Source organism: Chiloscyllium plagiosum, chromosome 5, assembly GCF_004010195.1.
Source record: "Chiloscyllium plagiosum isolate BGI_BamShark_2017 chromosome 5, ASM401019v2, whole genome shotgun sequence".
Taxonomy (NCBI): Eukaryota; Metazoa; Chordata; class Chondrichthyes; order Orectolobiformes; family Hemiscylliidae; genus Chiloscyllium; species Chiloscyllium plagiosum.
This window is the reverse complement of record NC_057714.1, coordinates 111,895,755-111,914,139: the sequence shown is the minus strand read 5'-3', so window position 1 is coordinate 111,914,139 and position 18,385 is coordinate 111,895,755. Positions and strand designations below refer to the sequence as shown.

General features: G+C 40.4%; 1 protein-coding gene across 4 annotated transcripts in view; it reads left to right on the top strand.

Annotated features, from left to right (window-relative positions):
• xylb (xylulokinase homolog (H. influenzae)) overlaps positions 1 to 18,385 on the top strand; it is a 288,286-nt gene that overhangs the window by 6,348 nt on the left and 263,553 nt on the right. For all 4 annotated transcript variants that reach the window (XM_043690787.1, XM_043690788.1, XM_043690789.1 and 1 more), the window contains exons 2-6: positions 3,082 to 3,164; positions 11,443 to 11,512; positions 13,217 to 13,297; positions 13,384 to 13,470; positions 17,541 to 17,669. In XM_043690787.1, coding sequence (XP_043546722.1) covers positions 3,082 to 3,164; positions 11,443 to 11,512; positions 13,217 to 13,297; positions 13,384 to 13,470; positions 17,541 to 17,669 — 450 coding nt within the window. The remainder of the gene's footprint in view (positions 1 to 3,081; positions 3,165 to 11,442; positions 11,513 to 13,216; positions 13,298 to 13,383; positions 13,471 to 17,540; positions 17,670 to 18,385) is intronic.

The window sequence follows — 18,385 nt, the reverse complement described above, 5'->3', positions numbered from 1 at the left end:
AATACCGTCAAAATTGGCCTTTCTCCAATTTAGAACTTCAACTTTTAGATCTAGTCTATACTTTTCCATCACTATTTTAAAACAAATAGAATTATGGTCGCTGACCCCAAAGTGCTCTCCCACTGACACCTCAGTCACCTGCCCTGCCTTATTTCCCAAGAGTAGGTCAGGTTCTGTATCTTTTCTAGTTGGTACATTCACATACTGAATCAGAAAATTGTCTTGTACACACTTAAGAAACTCCTCTCCATCTAAACCTTTAACACTAAGGCAGTCCTAGTCGATGTTTGGAAAGTTAAAATCCCCTACCATAACTACCCTATTATTCTTACAGATAGCTGAGATCTCCTTACAAGTTTGTTTCTCAATTTCCCTCTGACTATTAGGGGGTCTATAATACAATCCCAATAAGGTGATCATCCCTTTCTTATTTCTCAGTTCCACCCAAATAACCTCCCTGGATGTATTTCTGGGAATATCCTTCCTCAGCACAACGTTTGATAAGTTACCCCTTATCAAAAATGCCACCCCCGTCCTCTCTTGCCTCCCTTTCTATCCTTCCTGTAGCTTTTGTAACCTGGGACATTAAGTTGCCAGTCCTGCGCATCCCTGAGCCATGTTTCCGTAATTGCTATGATATCCCAGTCCCATGTTCCTAACCATGCACTGAGTTCATCTGCCTTCCCTGTTAGGCCCCTTGCATTGAAAGAAATACAGGTTAATTTATTAGTCCTACCTTGTCCCTGCCTGCCCTGACTGTTTGACTCACTTCTGTTCTCAGCTGTACCCATCTCAGATCGATCTCTTTCCTCACTCCCTGGGTCCCACCTTACTAGTTTAAATCCTCCCAAGCAGTTCTACCAAATTTCCCCGCCCTTTGGGCGGCACGGTGGCACAGTGGTTAGCACTGCTGCCTCACAGCACCAGAGACCCGGGTTCAGTTCCCGACTCAGGCGACTGACTGTGTGGAGTTTGCACGTCTATCCTCCTATTCCTGCCCTCACTATCTCGTAGCGCTGGGAGTAATCCAGATATTACTAACTTTGAGGACCTCCTTTTTAAATTTCAGCCTAACTCTCTGTAATCTCCCTTCAGAATCTCAACCTTTTCCCTTCCTATATCATTGGTTCCAATGTGGACAATGACCTCCCGCTGGCCCCTCTCCCCTGTGAGAACATTCTGCACCCTCTCTGGTACATCCTTGATCCTGGCACCAGGGAAACAACACACCATTCTGCTTTTTCTCTGCTGGCCACAGAAACGTCTGTCTGTACCTCTGACTACAGAATCCCCTAACACAATTGATCTCTTGGAAGCCGACGTACCCCTCATTGCATTAGAGCCAGTATCAATACCAGAAACTTGACTGTTCGTGCTACGTTCCCCTGAGAATCCATCACCCCTACATTTTCCAAAACAGCATACCTGTTTGAAATGGGTATATCCACAAAAGAGCTGAAAATGTGTTGTTGGAAAAGCGCAGCAGGTCAGGCAGCTTCCAAGGAGTAGGAGAATTGACGTTTCGGGCATGAGCCCTTCTTCAGGAATGAGGAAAAGAAGGGCTCATGCCCAAAACGTCGATTCTCCTGCTCCTTGGATGCTGCCTGACCTGCTACACTTTTCCAGCAACACATTTTCAGCTCTGATCTCCAGCATCTGCAGTCCTCACTTTCTCCTAGAATATCCACAAAAGACTCCTGCACTAGCTACCTACCTCTCTTAACTTTCCTGGAGTTAACCCATCTATGTGACTGTCTCTGATACTTTCCCCCTTTCCTATAACTGCCATCCATCACATACTATTGCTGTTGCAAATTCCTCATGGCTTCTGTTTGGGCGGCACGGTGGCACAGTGGTTAGCACTGCTGCCTCACAGGGCCAGAGACCCGGGTTCAACTCCTGCCTCAGGCGACTGACCGTGTGGAGTTTGCACGTTCTCCCCGTGTCTGCGTGGGTTTCCTCCGGGTGCTCCGGTTTCCTCCCACAGTCCAAAGATGTGCAGGTTAGGTGAATTGGCCATGCTAAATTGCCCGTAGTGTTAGGTTAAAGGAGTAAATGTAGGGGTATGTGTGGGTTGCGCTCCGGCGGGTCGGTGTGGACTTGTTGGGCCGAAGGGCCTGTTTCCACACTGTAATGTAATCTAATCTAATCTAATCTGTCTCTCCAACCGATCCACTCGATCTGATATGATTCGCATCCAACAGCATTTATGGCAGATATATTCCGCAGTAACCCTTAAACACTGTTTAAACTCCCACTTCTGACAAGACATACATATCACTGCAAAGGCCATTTTTGCTCCTTCACAATCTACAGACCCAGAAAATAACACCATCTTATTCCTCCACGAACACTGCCCCAGGTTAAATTAATAGCTATGGCTTATATTTTAAGTTTAATCAAGAGACTTATCTCCAAAAACATATAATCAAGAAAGAACCCACTGTACTCACTAATACAGCCTTTCTCTTGGACAGACTTAAAACAACAATTAACTTATCTGATTCTGTGTTGTGAACTTCACCCAACAGTTCCTCCAAGATTACTTGTGAATTTCACTGTTTGTTAATTTTCCCAGATGCACTCTGATGTCCAGCGATACACAAATTCAAACAGCAAAGGCGGTAACTGTGCAGGTTCTCTCTCTCTCTCTCTCTCTCTCTGTCACTCTCCTGCACTGTCCTCACCATGCGCTTCCTTTGTCTGCTCTTCTCCCTTTGAAAACTGCTGTTGTTTTGACTTTTTTTTTCCAAAGTTCCAAAACAATGCAACAGCATATAAAACAGTCATTGCTGCTCCTGGAATTCGAGGAAATCAATTCCAACACCTAAAATACCTCAAAAAAAGGAACAGCTCTTATAGCCAGAAATTTTTCCTGTTCTTCATCTTGGATTACCCAGAATCCCGTTCAACGTCAATTAAATATTACATTCAATTCTCATCACCATGTATACATTTATATATTTTAATCTGGGAGTTTTTCATTTTAGTCATTTGGGACGTTACATAGTATTTGTCATTGACAATTCTGTTCTTTTGAATGCAGATTTCCACTAACAAACAAGCATTCTTCTGTTTCAGATGAAAGCCATGGCTATTGATGATAATCTGAATGTGATCCATGAGACCAGTGTAAGGTTTGATGAGGATTTGCCAGAATTTGGGTAAGAAAACTTTTAAACATGCACTAGTGGTTTGTATAATGGGGGTGGCTGGAGGGGCAGGGACATGGAGCAGAGATTGACAGATAGACAGACAAATATAATTCTGTAGATTTGTTAAATATGTTCTAATGCTTTGGTATGGACAGATATTATTAGATACTGTCATAGCAAAAATATAATAAGGTATTATTAAAGAAGCTATAGCAAGACACTTAGATAAGTTCAGGCAGAGTCAACATAATTTTGTGAAAGGAAAAGCATGTTTGACCTATCAGTGAGATCTTTACAGAGATACAGTAATGTGTGGATGAAGAGAAACCAATGGATGTACAACTCTTAGATTTCCAGAAGGCATATGATAGGCCAGCCCAGGTAAGGAAGGCAGTTTCCTTCGCTAAAAGATGTTAGTGAGCCAGATGGGTTTTTCCAACAATCAGCAATGAATTGATGGTCATCGTTAGACCAGATTTAGTCTGGATTTGCATTCAAGTCAAATTCCACTATCTGCTATGGCGGGCTTCAAACCTGGGTCCCCAGAGCATGACCACGGTCTCTGGATTAACAGTTCAGCGATAATGCCACTAGGCCATTACCTGCGCCTGGTGAAAGTAGTATAACTAAATTTGCAAATGACACTAAAATAGATGAAAAAGTAAGTTGCAGTGAAGAAATAAATTGACAATTGGATATGGATAGGTTAGGTGAATGGGCCAAAATTTGACAGAAGAACTTTAACTTGGACAAGTGTGAGGTTTCCACTGTGGTTGGCGGAATAGAAAGGCAACTTATTATCCAAATTGAAAGAAACTTCAGAGTGCTTTAGTTTAGAAGGATCTGGGTGTCTTTGTGCATGAATGCAGAAAACTAGTATGCAGGTACAGTAGATAATAAGGAAGCACAGGAATTTTGTCATTTAATATCAAAGGACTACTGTATAAAAGTAGGGAAGTGTTGCTGTGAACGTAGAAGGCATCAGTGAGACCACACCTGGTGTATTGTGTACAATTTCCATCTCCTTCCTTGAGGACGGATGGAATTACATTGGAACTCTGAAGCGGTTCAGAGGAGGTTCACTGGATTGATTCCAGACATGAGGTCATCGAGTCATAACGTCATACAACATAGAAAACAGACCCTTCAATCCAGCTTGTCCTTGCTGACCAGAATTCCCAAACTTAACTCGACCCATTTGACCCATATCCCTCTAAACCTTTCCTATTTATGTACCTGTCCAACTGTCTTTTAAATGTTGTAATTGTACCCTACTGTACCATTTTCTCTGGCAATTCATTCCATTTATGCACCAACCAGTGAAAAAGTTGTCCCTCAGTTCCCTTTTAAATCTTTCCACTCACAATTTATACCTACGCCTTGAACCTGTTGCGACAGCCCATGGCCAGAGGTAGCAGAAGTTGGCATAAATATGGTGGAAAAGATTTTTTCCGAGTTAGCTTGTTGAGTTCAAAATTAAATGGAGATAATAAGTTAGTATAATGGTATCTTTGAGGAGAAGATAAACCCAAGGTCAAGATCATATAATCCTGTAAATTTAATGTAGGAAATTCTGTACAAACTCACAGTGGCAGATATTGGTAAGAGGCAATCTGATAAGAGATGTTTGAGAACAGACAGTCTGATGTTTGTAGTTTAGGAAGAATTGAAAGAAAAGTATGATCCCGCAATAACTGAATTTTTTTTAATGTTTGCCTTTACATCCAAGGATCAAGGGTGGAAGGACAGAGATATTGTGGAATTCAGACAAGATTCTTGAGCTGGGAAAGTGATTGAGTTTGAATAGATGTTGTCTTATTTAGTAAAATTGTGCAGAAATATTTAAAATTGGGACAGTAAATTTCATCTTAGAGGCAGTCTCCTGTTTAAAACACACTTACAAACAGCACGTGAGTAGATGGTGTTATAATTGCAGTTACAAGATAGAGGGCAGAGTTTGTTTGACAACAAGGTCAGGTGGGACAGAAGCTGCTCACAATTCATTGGCTGAAGAACTCTAAAATTAGGTGTAACCATATAACTCTCTATATAAAACTAACCTTAGCTTGGAACTGATATTATGAATTTTATAGTAATTAGTAGGAATTAAAAATCACACAAGATAGTGTGCTTCAAATTAAATCTGTTGGACTATAACCTGGTGTTGTGTGATTTTTAACTTTGTACACCCCAGTCCAACACTGGCATCTCCAAATCATTAGTAGGAATTAGCATATTTTTGTATCTCCTGTGATTAGGATAGCAGGAAATAGATTTAGATTAGATTACTTACAGTGTGGAAACAGGCCCTTCGGCCCAACAAGTCCACACCAACCTGCAACCCACCCCCCAACACCTAACACTACGGGCAATTTAGCATGACCAATTAACCTAACCTACACATTTTTGGACTGTGGGAGGAAACCCACACAGACACAGGGAGAATGTGCAAACGCCACACAGTCACCCGAGGTGGGAATTGAACCCGGGTCTCTGGCACTATGAGGCAGCAGTGCTAACCATCGTGCCACCCACTAGCAGCCCATATGCTCAAGTCACCCAAGGCAGGAATTGAACCAGGGTACCTGGTGCTGTGGAGTAGCAGTGCTAACCACTGAGCCACCATGCCGCCCAATATATAAATATGAGTACCAATTTGATAAGGATAGCACTGAGTACAATGACTAACTGAAGTGGAATAGTCCTCAGAGATAAGTGAGTCTGTCAAATGTGTGAGAAAGAGTGTAACCATTAACAATTGGAATGTAAATTAATGGGGTATGTTGTGAAATCCCATGGCCTGATGATAAGGTAAACTTCATGAGACCATGGGGAACCTCAGGTTGACTGTGAAGCTTTTTAAAAATTAATTTGTGGTATGGGGGTATTGCTTACTGCCCAGCATTTACTGCCTATCCTTAGCTGCCCCTTGAGAAGGTGGTGGTGAGCTGCCTTCTTGAATCGCTGCAGTCCATCTGCTCTGGGTTGACTCACTATGCCATTAGGGAGGGAATCCTGGGATTTTGACCCAGCGACAGTGAAGGGTTGGTGATATATTTCCAAGTCAGGATGGTAAGTGGTTTGGAGGGGACCTTGACGGTGGTGGTGTTACTGTGTATCTGCTGCCCTTGTCCTTCTAGATGGAAGTGGTCGTGGATTTAGGAGGTGCTGTCTAAGGATAACTAGTGAATTTCTGCAGTGCATCTTGTAGATGGTATACACTGCTGCTACTAAGCATTGGTGGTGGAGGGAATGGATACTTGTGGACATAGTGCCAATGAAGCAGGCTGCTTTGTCCTGGATGGTGTCAAACTTCTTGAGTGTTGTTGGACCTGCCTTCATCCAGGAAGTATTTCATCACACTGCTGGCTTGTGTCTTGTAGTTGGAGGATATGGTTGAAAAGTGAGGCACTGAAAAAGCACAGCAGGTCAGGCAGCATCCGAGGAGCAAGAGAGTTGACGTTTAGGAATGTGTTGATGGTGGATAAGCTTTTGGGAGTCAAGACATGAATTACCTGCTGCAGTATTCCTAACCTCTGACCTGCTCTTGTAGACCCGGTGTATATGTGGTGAGTCCAGTTCAGTTTCTGGTTAATGATTACCTCCAGGGTGTTGATAGTGGGGGATTCAGTGATGATAACACTATTGAATGTCATGTGGCAATTGTTAGATTGTGTCTTGTTGGTGATGGTCATAGCCTGGCATTTGTGTGGTGCGAATGTTACTTGCCATTTATAAGCCCAGGCCTGGATATTGTCCATATCCTGCTGCATTTGAATATGGATTGCATCGGTATCTGAGGAGTCACAACTGGTGCTGAATATCGTGCAATCATCAGCAAACATCCCCACTTCTGACTTTATGATGGAGGAAAGGTCATTGATGAAGCAGCTGAAGAAGATTGGGGTGATGACACTACCCTGAGGAACTCCTGCAGAGGTGTCCTGGAGCTGAGATCACTGACCTTGAACAACACAACCATCTTCCTACGTGTCAGGTATGACTCCAACCATCGGAGCTGTCCATCATTGACAGTGTATTGACAGGATTGGATGTGTAGGTTGGAAGGGTTAGGGCAAGCACTATGTCAATGTTGCATGTAAACAGTGTAACATGGTATGAATAAATATCCTGTACTTTACTGGGAAAGATAACATGTCACTGTCTCGGATCTCAGCTGTAGTTAAGAGGGCAACAGCCCCCATGTGAAAGCCAGATTCAGAGGCTTTTGGCCTCTCCCACACATGTGGTAAAAGAGCCCTGAATAAAGCCATAAAGGTCACTTGCGCTGATGAACTCAGAACTGGATACTCCTCTTTGGCATCTTTCGTCAACACTCTCCTAGGGAAAAAAAATTTGCTATCCACCTTATTTATGGCTTTCATGATTTTATAAATCTTTATAAGGTCACCCCTCAATCTCCAATGTTCCAGGTAAAAAGGTGCTGACCTATCCAACCTGTCCTTATAACTGAAGGGTCCAGTCCCAGTAACATCCCTGTAAGTCTCTTCTGCACTTTTTCCAGTTCAATAACAGCCTTCCAAAGCATGGCAAGTAGAACCAAATGCAACAATCCAAAAGTGGCCTCACCAATGTCTTATATAGGAGAAAGTGAGGTCTGCAGATGCTGGAGATCAGAGCTGGAAATGTGTTGCTGGAAAAGCGCAGCAGGTCAGGCAGCATCCAGGGAACAGGAGAATCGACGTTTCGGGCATAAGCCCTTCTTCAGGAATGGGGAAAGTTTGTCCAGCAGGCTAAGATAAAAGGTAGGGAGGAGGGACTTGGGGGAGGGGCGTCGGAAATGTGATAGGTGGAAAGAGGTCAAGGTGAGGGTGATAGGTCAGACTGGGGTGGGGGCGGAGAGGTCGGGAAGAAGATCTCAGGTTAGGAAGGCGGTGCTGAATTTGATGGATTTGACTGAGACAGGGTGGGGGGAGGGGAAATGAGGAAACTGGTGAAATCCGAGTGGTTGGAGGGTTCCTAGCTGGAAGATGAGGCGTTCTTATATAGCCATAATGTCTTATATAGCCATAACATGACATCCCATTATCTTATTCTCAATGCTTTGACCAATGAATGCAAGCGTGACAAACATGTTCTGAAGAGGAGGGATTGAGCAGTTTAGGTCTTTGCTCTCTGGATTTTAGAACAATGAGAGGAGCCCTAAATGAGGTACATAAGATGTTAAAGGGATTTGACAAAGTAGGTGTAGAGAAGATATTTCCTCAAGTGGGTCAATATAGAATGATAGGTCTTAGTTTTCGAATTAAGGATAGCAGTTTTAAAACAGATGAGGACAAATTACTTCTCTCAAAGGATGCTGGGACATTGACTAAAGTTATGGAAGACATAGACAGATTTTTAATTATTAGGTTGAGGGTTTATGGAGTGTGAATAGGAAAGTATAGTTGAGTTTGAGATGAGATCAGGCATAGCTGTATTAAATGGTAGAGTAGGCTCAAGGGACAAAATTGCTTACTCCTGCTTCTAGTTCTTGTGTTCTTATGTTCTTAACCACAATAGGGTCCACCACCTCCCAATCATACAGGTACATCACCTGGCCCTGCATATCTATTTTATTCACTTAGTTCTTAATTTGTTTTGTTTTAAGTTTCCTCTTGGTCTTTTTTTTTAATCTGTAAAGTATTTATCCTATTTATCTTTAAGCTGAAAGCAATTTATAAAATATATTCAAGTCAGCAGTGGTTACCAACCAATGAACTTGTAGTTTTCTAGTGATGTTACTCTGTTTTGTTTTTGGCCCCTAATTCTGGACCTCAATTTGTCTAGTTAAAAAGACTTGACAAACCATGAACCAAAAACACCAAATTACCATGGTGCTCCAAAGTCGCAGAAACACATCTGCACTCAGCTGTACCTCACACTAGATGTACTGTCTCAGCTGCTTGTACAAAGCTTACTGATTTTTTAACTCTCTTGTTAATGAATAATCTGGATACCTCTATTTCAAAAATATTCAAATAACTTGCCAGTATTGGTCTTTGAGGAAGGGAGTTCCAAAGACTTCTGAGAGAAAAAAAACTCCTTATTTTTAAAATGCGTGACCTCATTCTACCTGCAACAGGAAATTTCTTTTTAGCATCCACCTTGTCAAATTCTCGCAGAATCTTTATATGCTTCAATAGATTACCTGTATTTTTCTAAATTCCAGTTGATACAGGCTTAGCTTGTCCAACCTTTCCTCATACTATTACCTGGGTATCAATCAAGTGGACCTTCTATGGACTGTTTCGATATCATTTGTATCATTTCTTAATAAAGAGACTAAAATTGTTCAGTACTGCATGAGGGATCTCATCAATGCACTGTAGAACTGTAGCAAAACATCCTTTATATAAATATTGTGAAGACATGGCGGTGAACCCCTCTGTTAATTAAACTAAACACCCAGGAAAGCTCACCTCGCCTCATAATCTGTTAAAATATGAGTGACAGAGAAGTCCCAAATTTTACTATTTAAAGAAAATAAAATCAACTTATTCTTTAACTCTAAAAGCGAACATTAAACAACAACTATTCACAACTCTAAGATCCCCTCTCTCTTAACTGCTTATTATCTGCCCCCAACTCTACAACAATATGCTGTTGCAATAAGACACTTATTAAAATTACATCAACTTAATTTCAAAGTCATTTGACCTTTCAAAATGGCCCTACCAGTCAGCAAGATCACAGTTGATCATAAGACATAGGAGCAGAGATAAGCCATTCAGTCGTACAGCGGCTGTCAGCTTTGGTGTCTGTCTTCTTTTGGTTGAAAATCTCCCTGGGTCATCTTGTTTCTTTTTACTGAGAATATGTTTCATATGAAAAGGTTCCTTTGATTGAGAATGTTTCCTAATTTCTTGGATCTGTATTGATGGCAGTTGTTCTGCCGATTTTCAAAATGCCTGCCTTGTTTATATCCCCAATGTCAGATCGTCTCATTGATTTGACGTTGACAAAACAAAAATTCAAACTTTGTTTTAGTATCCTGGGACATAATTTAAATTCGAATTGTTGTCAAAACAGCAACCAACTCAGGTATCCATTTCATGGCCAAATGTTACATATTTTCAATTTTCAGGTACACTCTGAGACTGCCATCTAGTCATATGACACAGGTGCTTGTAAGCTTTCAGTTCAGAACAGCATTCACTCTCTCTTAAAGGTACAGTACATGCCTTCAACTTCAACTCTTCATTCCCCTTGCCTTCCTGATTACTTGCCATGTCTGTATACTAATACTTTGTAATACATTCACCAGAACACCTGGAACCCTCTGTATCTTGAGGGATATGTAATCTCTCTCCATTTCTTACTGTCAAAGTAGACAAATTCACAATTTTCTACCATCTGCCAACTTTTTGCTCACTCACTGAACCTATCTATATCAAATTGCAGATTCTTTATATTCTTTTCACAACTTACTTTCCTACTTAACTTTGTGTCATTGTAAATTTTGCAATCCATGCATTCAGCTTCTTCATCTGAGTGATGAAAATAAATGATGAATGATTGATGCTTGAGTACAGATCTCTGTGACATTTCACATCTGGAGTACTATGTGCATAAACAAGTCTCTTCCATCAACAAGAGATACTGTCTTGGATGGAGTGTAACAAAGGTTCAGTGGATTGAGAAGATTATCCTGTTTAGGGGACATAAGTAAACAATGTCGTTATAATCTCTAGAATTTGGAAGAATGACAGGTGATCTAAGTAAAGCTTTAAATATTGTTAAGGGTCTTGAGGAAATATTTCCCTGGTTGTGAAATTCGAAGACATAGTCAGAGCCTCAGAATGAGGAATTAGGTCTGAAATGAAAAGATGTTTTCATTTAAGGTAGAGATCAGTTGATATTTGGGTGCTAATACTTAAAGGATATTTGGCATTGAGCTAGTTGGTTGAGTTGAAGTAGCAGGCTCAATGGGCCAAATGACTTATCTCTGTTCCTATGCCTTGTGACTAGCTGTGATCTTGCTGACTGGTGGGGCCATTTCGAAAGGTCAAATGACTTAATCCATCTACCCTTTCTTTTGGTTGTTACAGAGATTATATTTAGGATGTGAGGATTGGTAAACATTCTAGAGAATTTTGGGTGGATGAAGTACTTATGAGATGAAATGATTCTAAGAGAGTCCATATTGCTGTAGATTCTCTATGGTCAGTGTAAAGGAAAGATTTGATTAGATGAATGGTGTTCCCTTATTCAGTGTTGGTTTATCATCTTATCTATAATAATATGAGTTTCTCAGGGGTGCTGTACTCATTCTTTTTATTTCTAGAACTCAGGGTGGTGTCCATGTACATGATGACAAGCTGACTGTTACAACACCAGTGCTACTGTGGGTAAAGGTATGAATGTGAAATAAATCTTGTAAATGCATTTTTTATTATTCCTTCGTGGGATGGGGGCATTACTGTCTGGTCCAGCATTCATGGCTCAAATTACTGTGGGTCTAGGGTCACATGTAGACATGACCAGGTAAAGATGGCAATTTCTTCCCTAAAAGGCATTAGTCATCTAGGTTGGCTTTTCCCCAATAATTGGCAACAGGTTCATGGTCATCATTAAACTTTTAATACCAGACTTTAATAGAGTTCAAGTTCCACCACCAGTCATAGCAGGCTTTGAACCCAGGTCCCCAGAATAATACCTCTATCTCTGGATTAGTAGTCCAGTGATAACACCACTAGGCCATCATCTTCCTCTTATCATCTGGTCAATGTAACTTTGTGTATGTGCCATGGTTCAAGGTCCTTTGGCTTTTTTTGCACATAAGTTTGGAGATCAGCAATTGTTTATATGAACTTTGAGCAGAAGTTTACCTAAAAGGGATTTGTTTTGACATGTTAAATTGTATCCAAGGTAAATGGTGAAGTCGGAAAGGAAGCACAATATTTATCCTTGATATTTTGTTTATTCACAAGATACAATGTTACAGATCTCTGCATCCTTAGAAAAGCACTCTAAGGGTGCATTAAAATCAAATCAAAATGTTGTTTTAATTCAGGCTTCTTAAAATTATTTTTAATCAACCTGTTTAGATATTTTATGACACATTATAGAAGGTGAAACTTGAATCCAGACTTTCTGGCCAAGAAGTAGAGATATTAACACTACGCAATAAGCCCTTCCGCTCCATTTTTATTTATTTTTAAAAAAACGTGTTATTGCACAGCTCACGGGCAGGTGAGACTTGAACAATGAACTTCCAGCTCAGAGTTAGGGGCCATGCCACTGTGCAGCAAGACTATCTTGTCCCTTTTTAAATTTTTTAAATGTGTTCAAACACAGTTAATCAATATTTATTACCAGTTTATTCTTAATCTTAACTATATAACTGACTATGGTGATGCCTTTTCTGGAGTACTGTGTGCAGTTTTGGTCATCCTGTCGTAGGAAGATTGTTATTAAACTGGAGAGGGTTCAGAAAAGATTTACAAGGATGTTGCTGGGAATGGAGGTTTTTGAGCTATGAAAAATAGGCTGAAACTTTTTTCACTGAGTTTAGGAAATTGAGCGGTGACCTTATTGAGGTCTATTAAGTCATGAGGGACATAGTTAAGTCTTTTCGCCAAGGTGGGGGAGTTGAAAATAAGGGACAAAGTTTTAAAGTGAGAGGAGAAAGATTTATAAAGGACATTAGGGGCAACATTTTGACATAGAGAGTGGCTCATGTGTGGAATGAACTGCCTGAGGAAGTGGTGGGCGCAGATGTAGTTACAATGTTTAAAATACATTTGGATAAGAGCATGAAAAATAAAGGTTTGGAGGGATTTGGGCCAAATGCAGACAGATGGGACTAGTTTAGTTTGGGAACATTGTCAGCATAGACTAGTTAGATTGAAGGGTCTCTGACCAATCTGTATGATTCTGTGACTCTTGAGTTTACATTTTCTTTTAACACTGTTTTTGTAAAAATGACACTGATGATTTGAAGAAAAGGAATTCGTAATTGATCCTGTCAAACATAACCTTACAAGAAGATGAAATGCAGATTGTGATTTGTTATGATGATGTTTGAATATTGATATGAAGCATTCTTGAATTTCCAGGCCCTGGATATACTCCTGGAGAGGATGAAAACCTCTAACTTTGATTTTTCAACGTTGAAATCTTTGTCTGGCACTGGTCAAGTAAGTGATGTTAGCATTTTTGAACAGAGATGAATATTTTGTGCCTCCTGAGAAGGCTTGTTGAAATACATTTGTTTCTTTCACAGCAACATGGTAGTGTTTATTGGAAAGAGGGAGCCAATCAGACTCTGAAAAACATGTCAAGTGATCATTCTCTGCATCAGATATTTGAGGTGAGGATTTGAACAAATTTCGCTTATAATAGACCATGAAAAGTTTATAAGGCATTCAATCCTTTAAGGATTTTGAATTATACACAGAGCAAGTTAATAGAATTACATGTATGTATTTAAATCAACTGCTTTATAAAACAGATGTCCTGCATTAGATTGCTCATTTTCACCTCTGGGAGCTGTCCCATGAAGCAGATGGACAGAATATTTGCGTTTTCGCTCACTTGTTGGACAGGATTTTGGTGGCCCACTGAGATTGGGTACTGAAGTAGATAAGTGAACAATTTGGCACACAGTCACATCGGGTGATTAGAGCTAGTGAAGAGAGTGATGTGTGTGCAGGTGATCAATTGAGGTAGTTGTGACCACACAGGATTCATGGCACTATAATGGGGATGTGCAGTAAGCATTGTGAATTCAACTGACCCACAAGCAAAGCATTAGCTGAACATGGTATTAAGGTTAAAAAAAGGCAATGAAATAAAAGCAAAGAACTGTGGATAATAGTCAATTTAAAAACTTTTCGCATACAGTAAAAGCATAATCCCATTAATACCAAAACACTCCTTTATTAGTTAGAAAGGAAAACACCAATTTTCATATGGTAACTAAAACATATCTTATATAGTACTCAAAAACTCCGCTCAGACAGTACTGACACCAGAGTCTCTATCTCTAACAATTTGATAGGTTTAAGTCATTTGTAACTTAAACTTGGAAACTGGAACTGCAGATAGCTTCTTTTTGGGGCTGTTAGACATCTGATCTTAAATATAATTGGCTTTAAATAGCTTCTTCAAGTTTTTATCCCAATACATCTGGTCTGTAACCAACTGTTTCCTATAGGGTAAGCTGGTTTCATTGTCCTTCCCTTCTCCAGAACACTGGTATGTACAAAACATCTTAATCCAAGGACTTCACATGACTGCTCCAAACTCAAAGTAAAACTAAATAAAATTCCTACTCTAAGCTAAGAATGTTCTCCTTCAGCTTAAAAAGAAAACAAGTTCCAGACATCTGTAACAAATCTTGAGGCCTCATTATTTCTCTTGCTGGATCACAAAACAATCTAAGGTAAACAAAAAAAATCCATGAGAGGTGTATAAAAATCTACTTTAAACTAGTTCTCAAAAACTGTTTTAAACAAAATCCCTATGGCTACAGAATGCTTTCAAGTTAATTGTTAATTTCAAACAGACATAAAATCCACAGGTTACTAACTCATATACCAAAAATCCACACTTACAATCAATGATATTAAAAATGTATATAAATCTAAGTTTATATTAGAGTTTACATTTGTCCAGCAATCTCAGCAATCTTAACCACAGTGAAACAGGAACAGAAATTGCTGGAAAAACTCAGCCAAACTAGCAGCATCTGTGGAGAGAAAGCAGAGTTAGTGTTTTGAATCCAGTGATGATTCAAAGAGCCTTAATTCTCTTCATAACTTCTTCCCTTTTCCAGTTTTGCTATTAAAGAATAGAATGTTAAGGTCTGGGATCATGATCAAACATTTCTGGTGCAATTAATAAATAACAATTTACACTTTCACAAGAGAAAGATATCCAAGTAAACTGCTGAGCACAATGCATGATTCAGTGACCAAAGACATGGGACAAGAAGTAGGCCATTCAAGAGAGAACAGCTGATCTGATAATCCTCAACTTCACTTTCCTGTCTTCTCCCAAAGCCCTTCTAAATAGTAATCCATTTGAGGCCTTGGATGAGATGGAACCAGCTGCTTGCATGTCTCTCCACGCAGTTGAAGTGCCTGTGGCAGCTGTTGTTATGGATGTGTCAGTGGTGCATCTGCAGAGAGTAGTGCACCAGTGTCAATGCAGGGATATCTTCCATCACATATGTATTACCCTGATACATAGAAGATTCCTTAGTCAGAAGGGAGAAGGGTACCAATGATGATGATGGCAGCCCATGAAAGGTGATGCCCTCAGCTTCATTAGTGACTTCCTCAACCCTTTGACAAACCTGTCAATGTATGTACCAGTTTAGTGCTACTGGCATCCAGATGCATTTTTACACCATTAGGAACACTGACCAATGCAATAGAACATTGCATGCAATTTATGCCCAAAAGTGCACTGTTCTTGTGACCACTCAGGATGCAGTTGCATATGAGGATGACCACTCTATGTAGGAGCTCATGAATGCAAAACCCTCAATGGTAGCTACAACTTGGGTGGGCTCCTCCATTCTTAATCTATGCTCCCACATTACCTCAGGCATCTTTGACCTGGACAGATAGGCATTTCATTGCTGGTTAATTAGAATTTCCTTTCTTGTGACTCCTGAGGCTGTGACTCCATATCCAATGACTGTGGCTGTGTCTATTCAATGTCTTTGGAGGAAAACTGCCCAGGACTGCAACTGGCTTGCTCACTGATTCTGTATACTCAGGACATGCTGTTCACCCAGGACTAAATTTTCCAATTGTGCGTTGGCCCTCTCATGCAAATGCATCTGCACTGGTGGAAGGTACACTTGAGTGACATGACGATGCTGGGCTGTGGCCGTGCTGTCATCTGAGGATCCCAGTGATACTGCAATAACGTTGTGATGCTCCTTGTCCACAAGGGATATTATGCTTAGTTTCACAGGATGGACATCTTCTGCTACACTCCAGAAACCCCCTCCTGTGGCACTCCCACACCACTTCCAACATGACTTCCAAGGCAACATCAGTAAACTTTGGGGCAGCTCTGCCATTGGTGCCTGACCTCGACATCTCATTGTTCTCATTGTTCTCATTTCTGCCTGCCATTGTGTTGGAAGCTTGTTGCAGTCATACATTTAAATTGTGTCTGCACTTTCTGCCTCCTGCTTCCTTTGTGCTGCCTTTAACTGTTAACTTCTTTTACTTAAGGTTCCTATACACTTCTTGCAACTCCAAATGCCAACTTCTGTGAACAAGCAAAATTTTATTAAGCACATTATAGAACAAGCTTTCTGGAGGAACCCTTTAACACTTCACAATGCTTGTGAAGCCATGTCAAAGGATCTCTCTGAACAAACGAAACAGTCCTTCCTTTGTACAAAATCTTTACATCACAGTCAGTGATGCCCACAAGACAACCCCCCCCCCAGTCACTCCCCCACAGTCACATGCCATTCAAGACACAATGCAATGACCTGACCATTTCCAGAAACAATATAATGTAAATCATCCGTGAATGGTCAAATCTGTTGCAAATCGCTTTTTTTTTAACTACATGGAATAGTCAAAATTCCAACTGTAATTTTCTTATTGATTTTGAATAGGATGATGATGCAAATGTAAATTATCTCTGAATAGTAGGAGACGACCATGTAAGTGGCTGTGAATGGCAAGGGATGGGAATGTAAATTCCTGACAATCTACCTGTAAGTCAGAGGCATCCCACCCTGCTCTTGGGACATTCAATTTCCTGCAGATCAGCAGAGCAAATGAACTCTTTAATATCACATAACCAGCCGCCAAATTTATCCTCCAACCCATTTGATCCCATTTTCCAGAACTATTGTGTCCTAACACTGCTTCTCTACCATGGAGTAGGGTTGAAATTGAGAAATTGCATTGACGTCAGGGTCCTGACCCCAAATGGAAAAATCCTCATTTTGTCTTAAGTAATTTGGTTTTCCTATGCTAATTCTGCAGAAGTCCTCTGAAATATTATACTGAGTCCTGAAACCAGGAACTATTTAAAAAAGACTCTCTAGCATGGAGATTCCTTGAGGCTGGACTATAACTTGAGGAAGAAGTAGTACCACGTCCTTTCCACTGACTATGCACTGATGTTTTTTAGCATGAATTGAATAATCACTTCATGTTTGGAAAATTTTCCACTTTTCAAAATGTTTTTTAATATCTGAGCTTCTCCCCTAAATGTTTGGACTAAGTATGAATGTACCCAAATCGCACATCTTAATTTGAGATGGTTAATAAAAGTTGCAAGTTGTCATTCAGGAGCTGAAAACTTTGAAAGTATTGACAAATCTAAATAGTTATTTAGCACAATCAATATTCAAAGAATTCTCGTTTTTTTTGTCCCCGCCCTGCATTTTCTCTTTAGTCTAGTTTTGCTGTAAAAGACTCTCCTATCTGGATGGACTCCAGTACCACTGCAGAATGCCAGCAACTAGAAAAATCTGTTGGAGGGCCACAGAAACTTGCTGACATCACTGGATCACGCGCTTATGAGGTATATATTTGGTCCAAAGATTGAAAAAGTGAAAATTGAACAAATTAGTAACAGTATTGAATGAGGCTGTAGCTTCCAATGAGGGAAGAAGTGGGAGCATGTTGACAGGCAATACATAACTATTTGTTTTGGATGCTGTTTACTGATAGAGTACTTTGAGGATTATGTGACGTATTGTGATTTTGGAATAAATAATCTTGAAATGTGTTATTACCTCTGATATCTTGAAATCTAAACACATGCATGAGACACAGTTTAGTTTGGTGTCAGAAGGTCTCTACTTCGCTAGATATTCTGAAATGTTAAAACCTGCTTTTTTGATCAAGTCCGAATTATATCGTGTTTTTTGAAAGGGTATCTGTTATGAGGCCTAGTGAGTATTCTTGCTTTATCTAACCAAATGTACCTCATTAGTTACCTATCCAGTTCCTGTAGTGTCCCTCACATCTGACTCGTGTGTGTGTGTGTGTGTGTGTGTGTGTGTGTAGTGGGGTCATCTGTAGTGTGCTGAAAGTGTGTTGCTGGAAAAGCGCAGCAGGTCAGGCAGCATCCAATGAACAGGAGAATCGACGTTTCGGGCATAAGCCCTTCTTCAGGAATGAGGAAAGTGTGTCCAGCAGGCTAAGATAAAAGGTAGGGAGGAGGGACTTGGGGGAGGGGCGTTGGAAATGCAATAGGTAGAAGGAGGTCAAGGTGAGGGTGATAGGCTGGAGTGG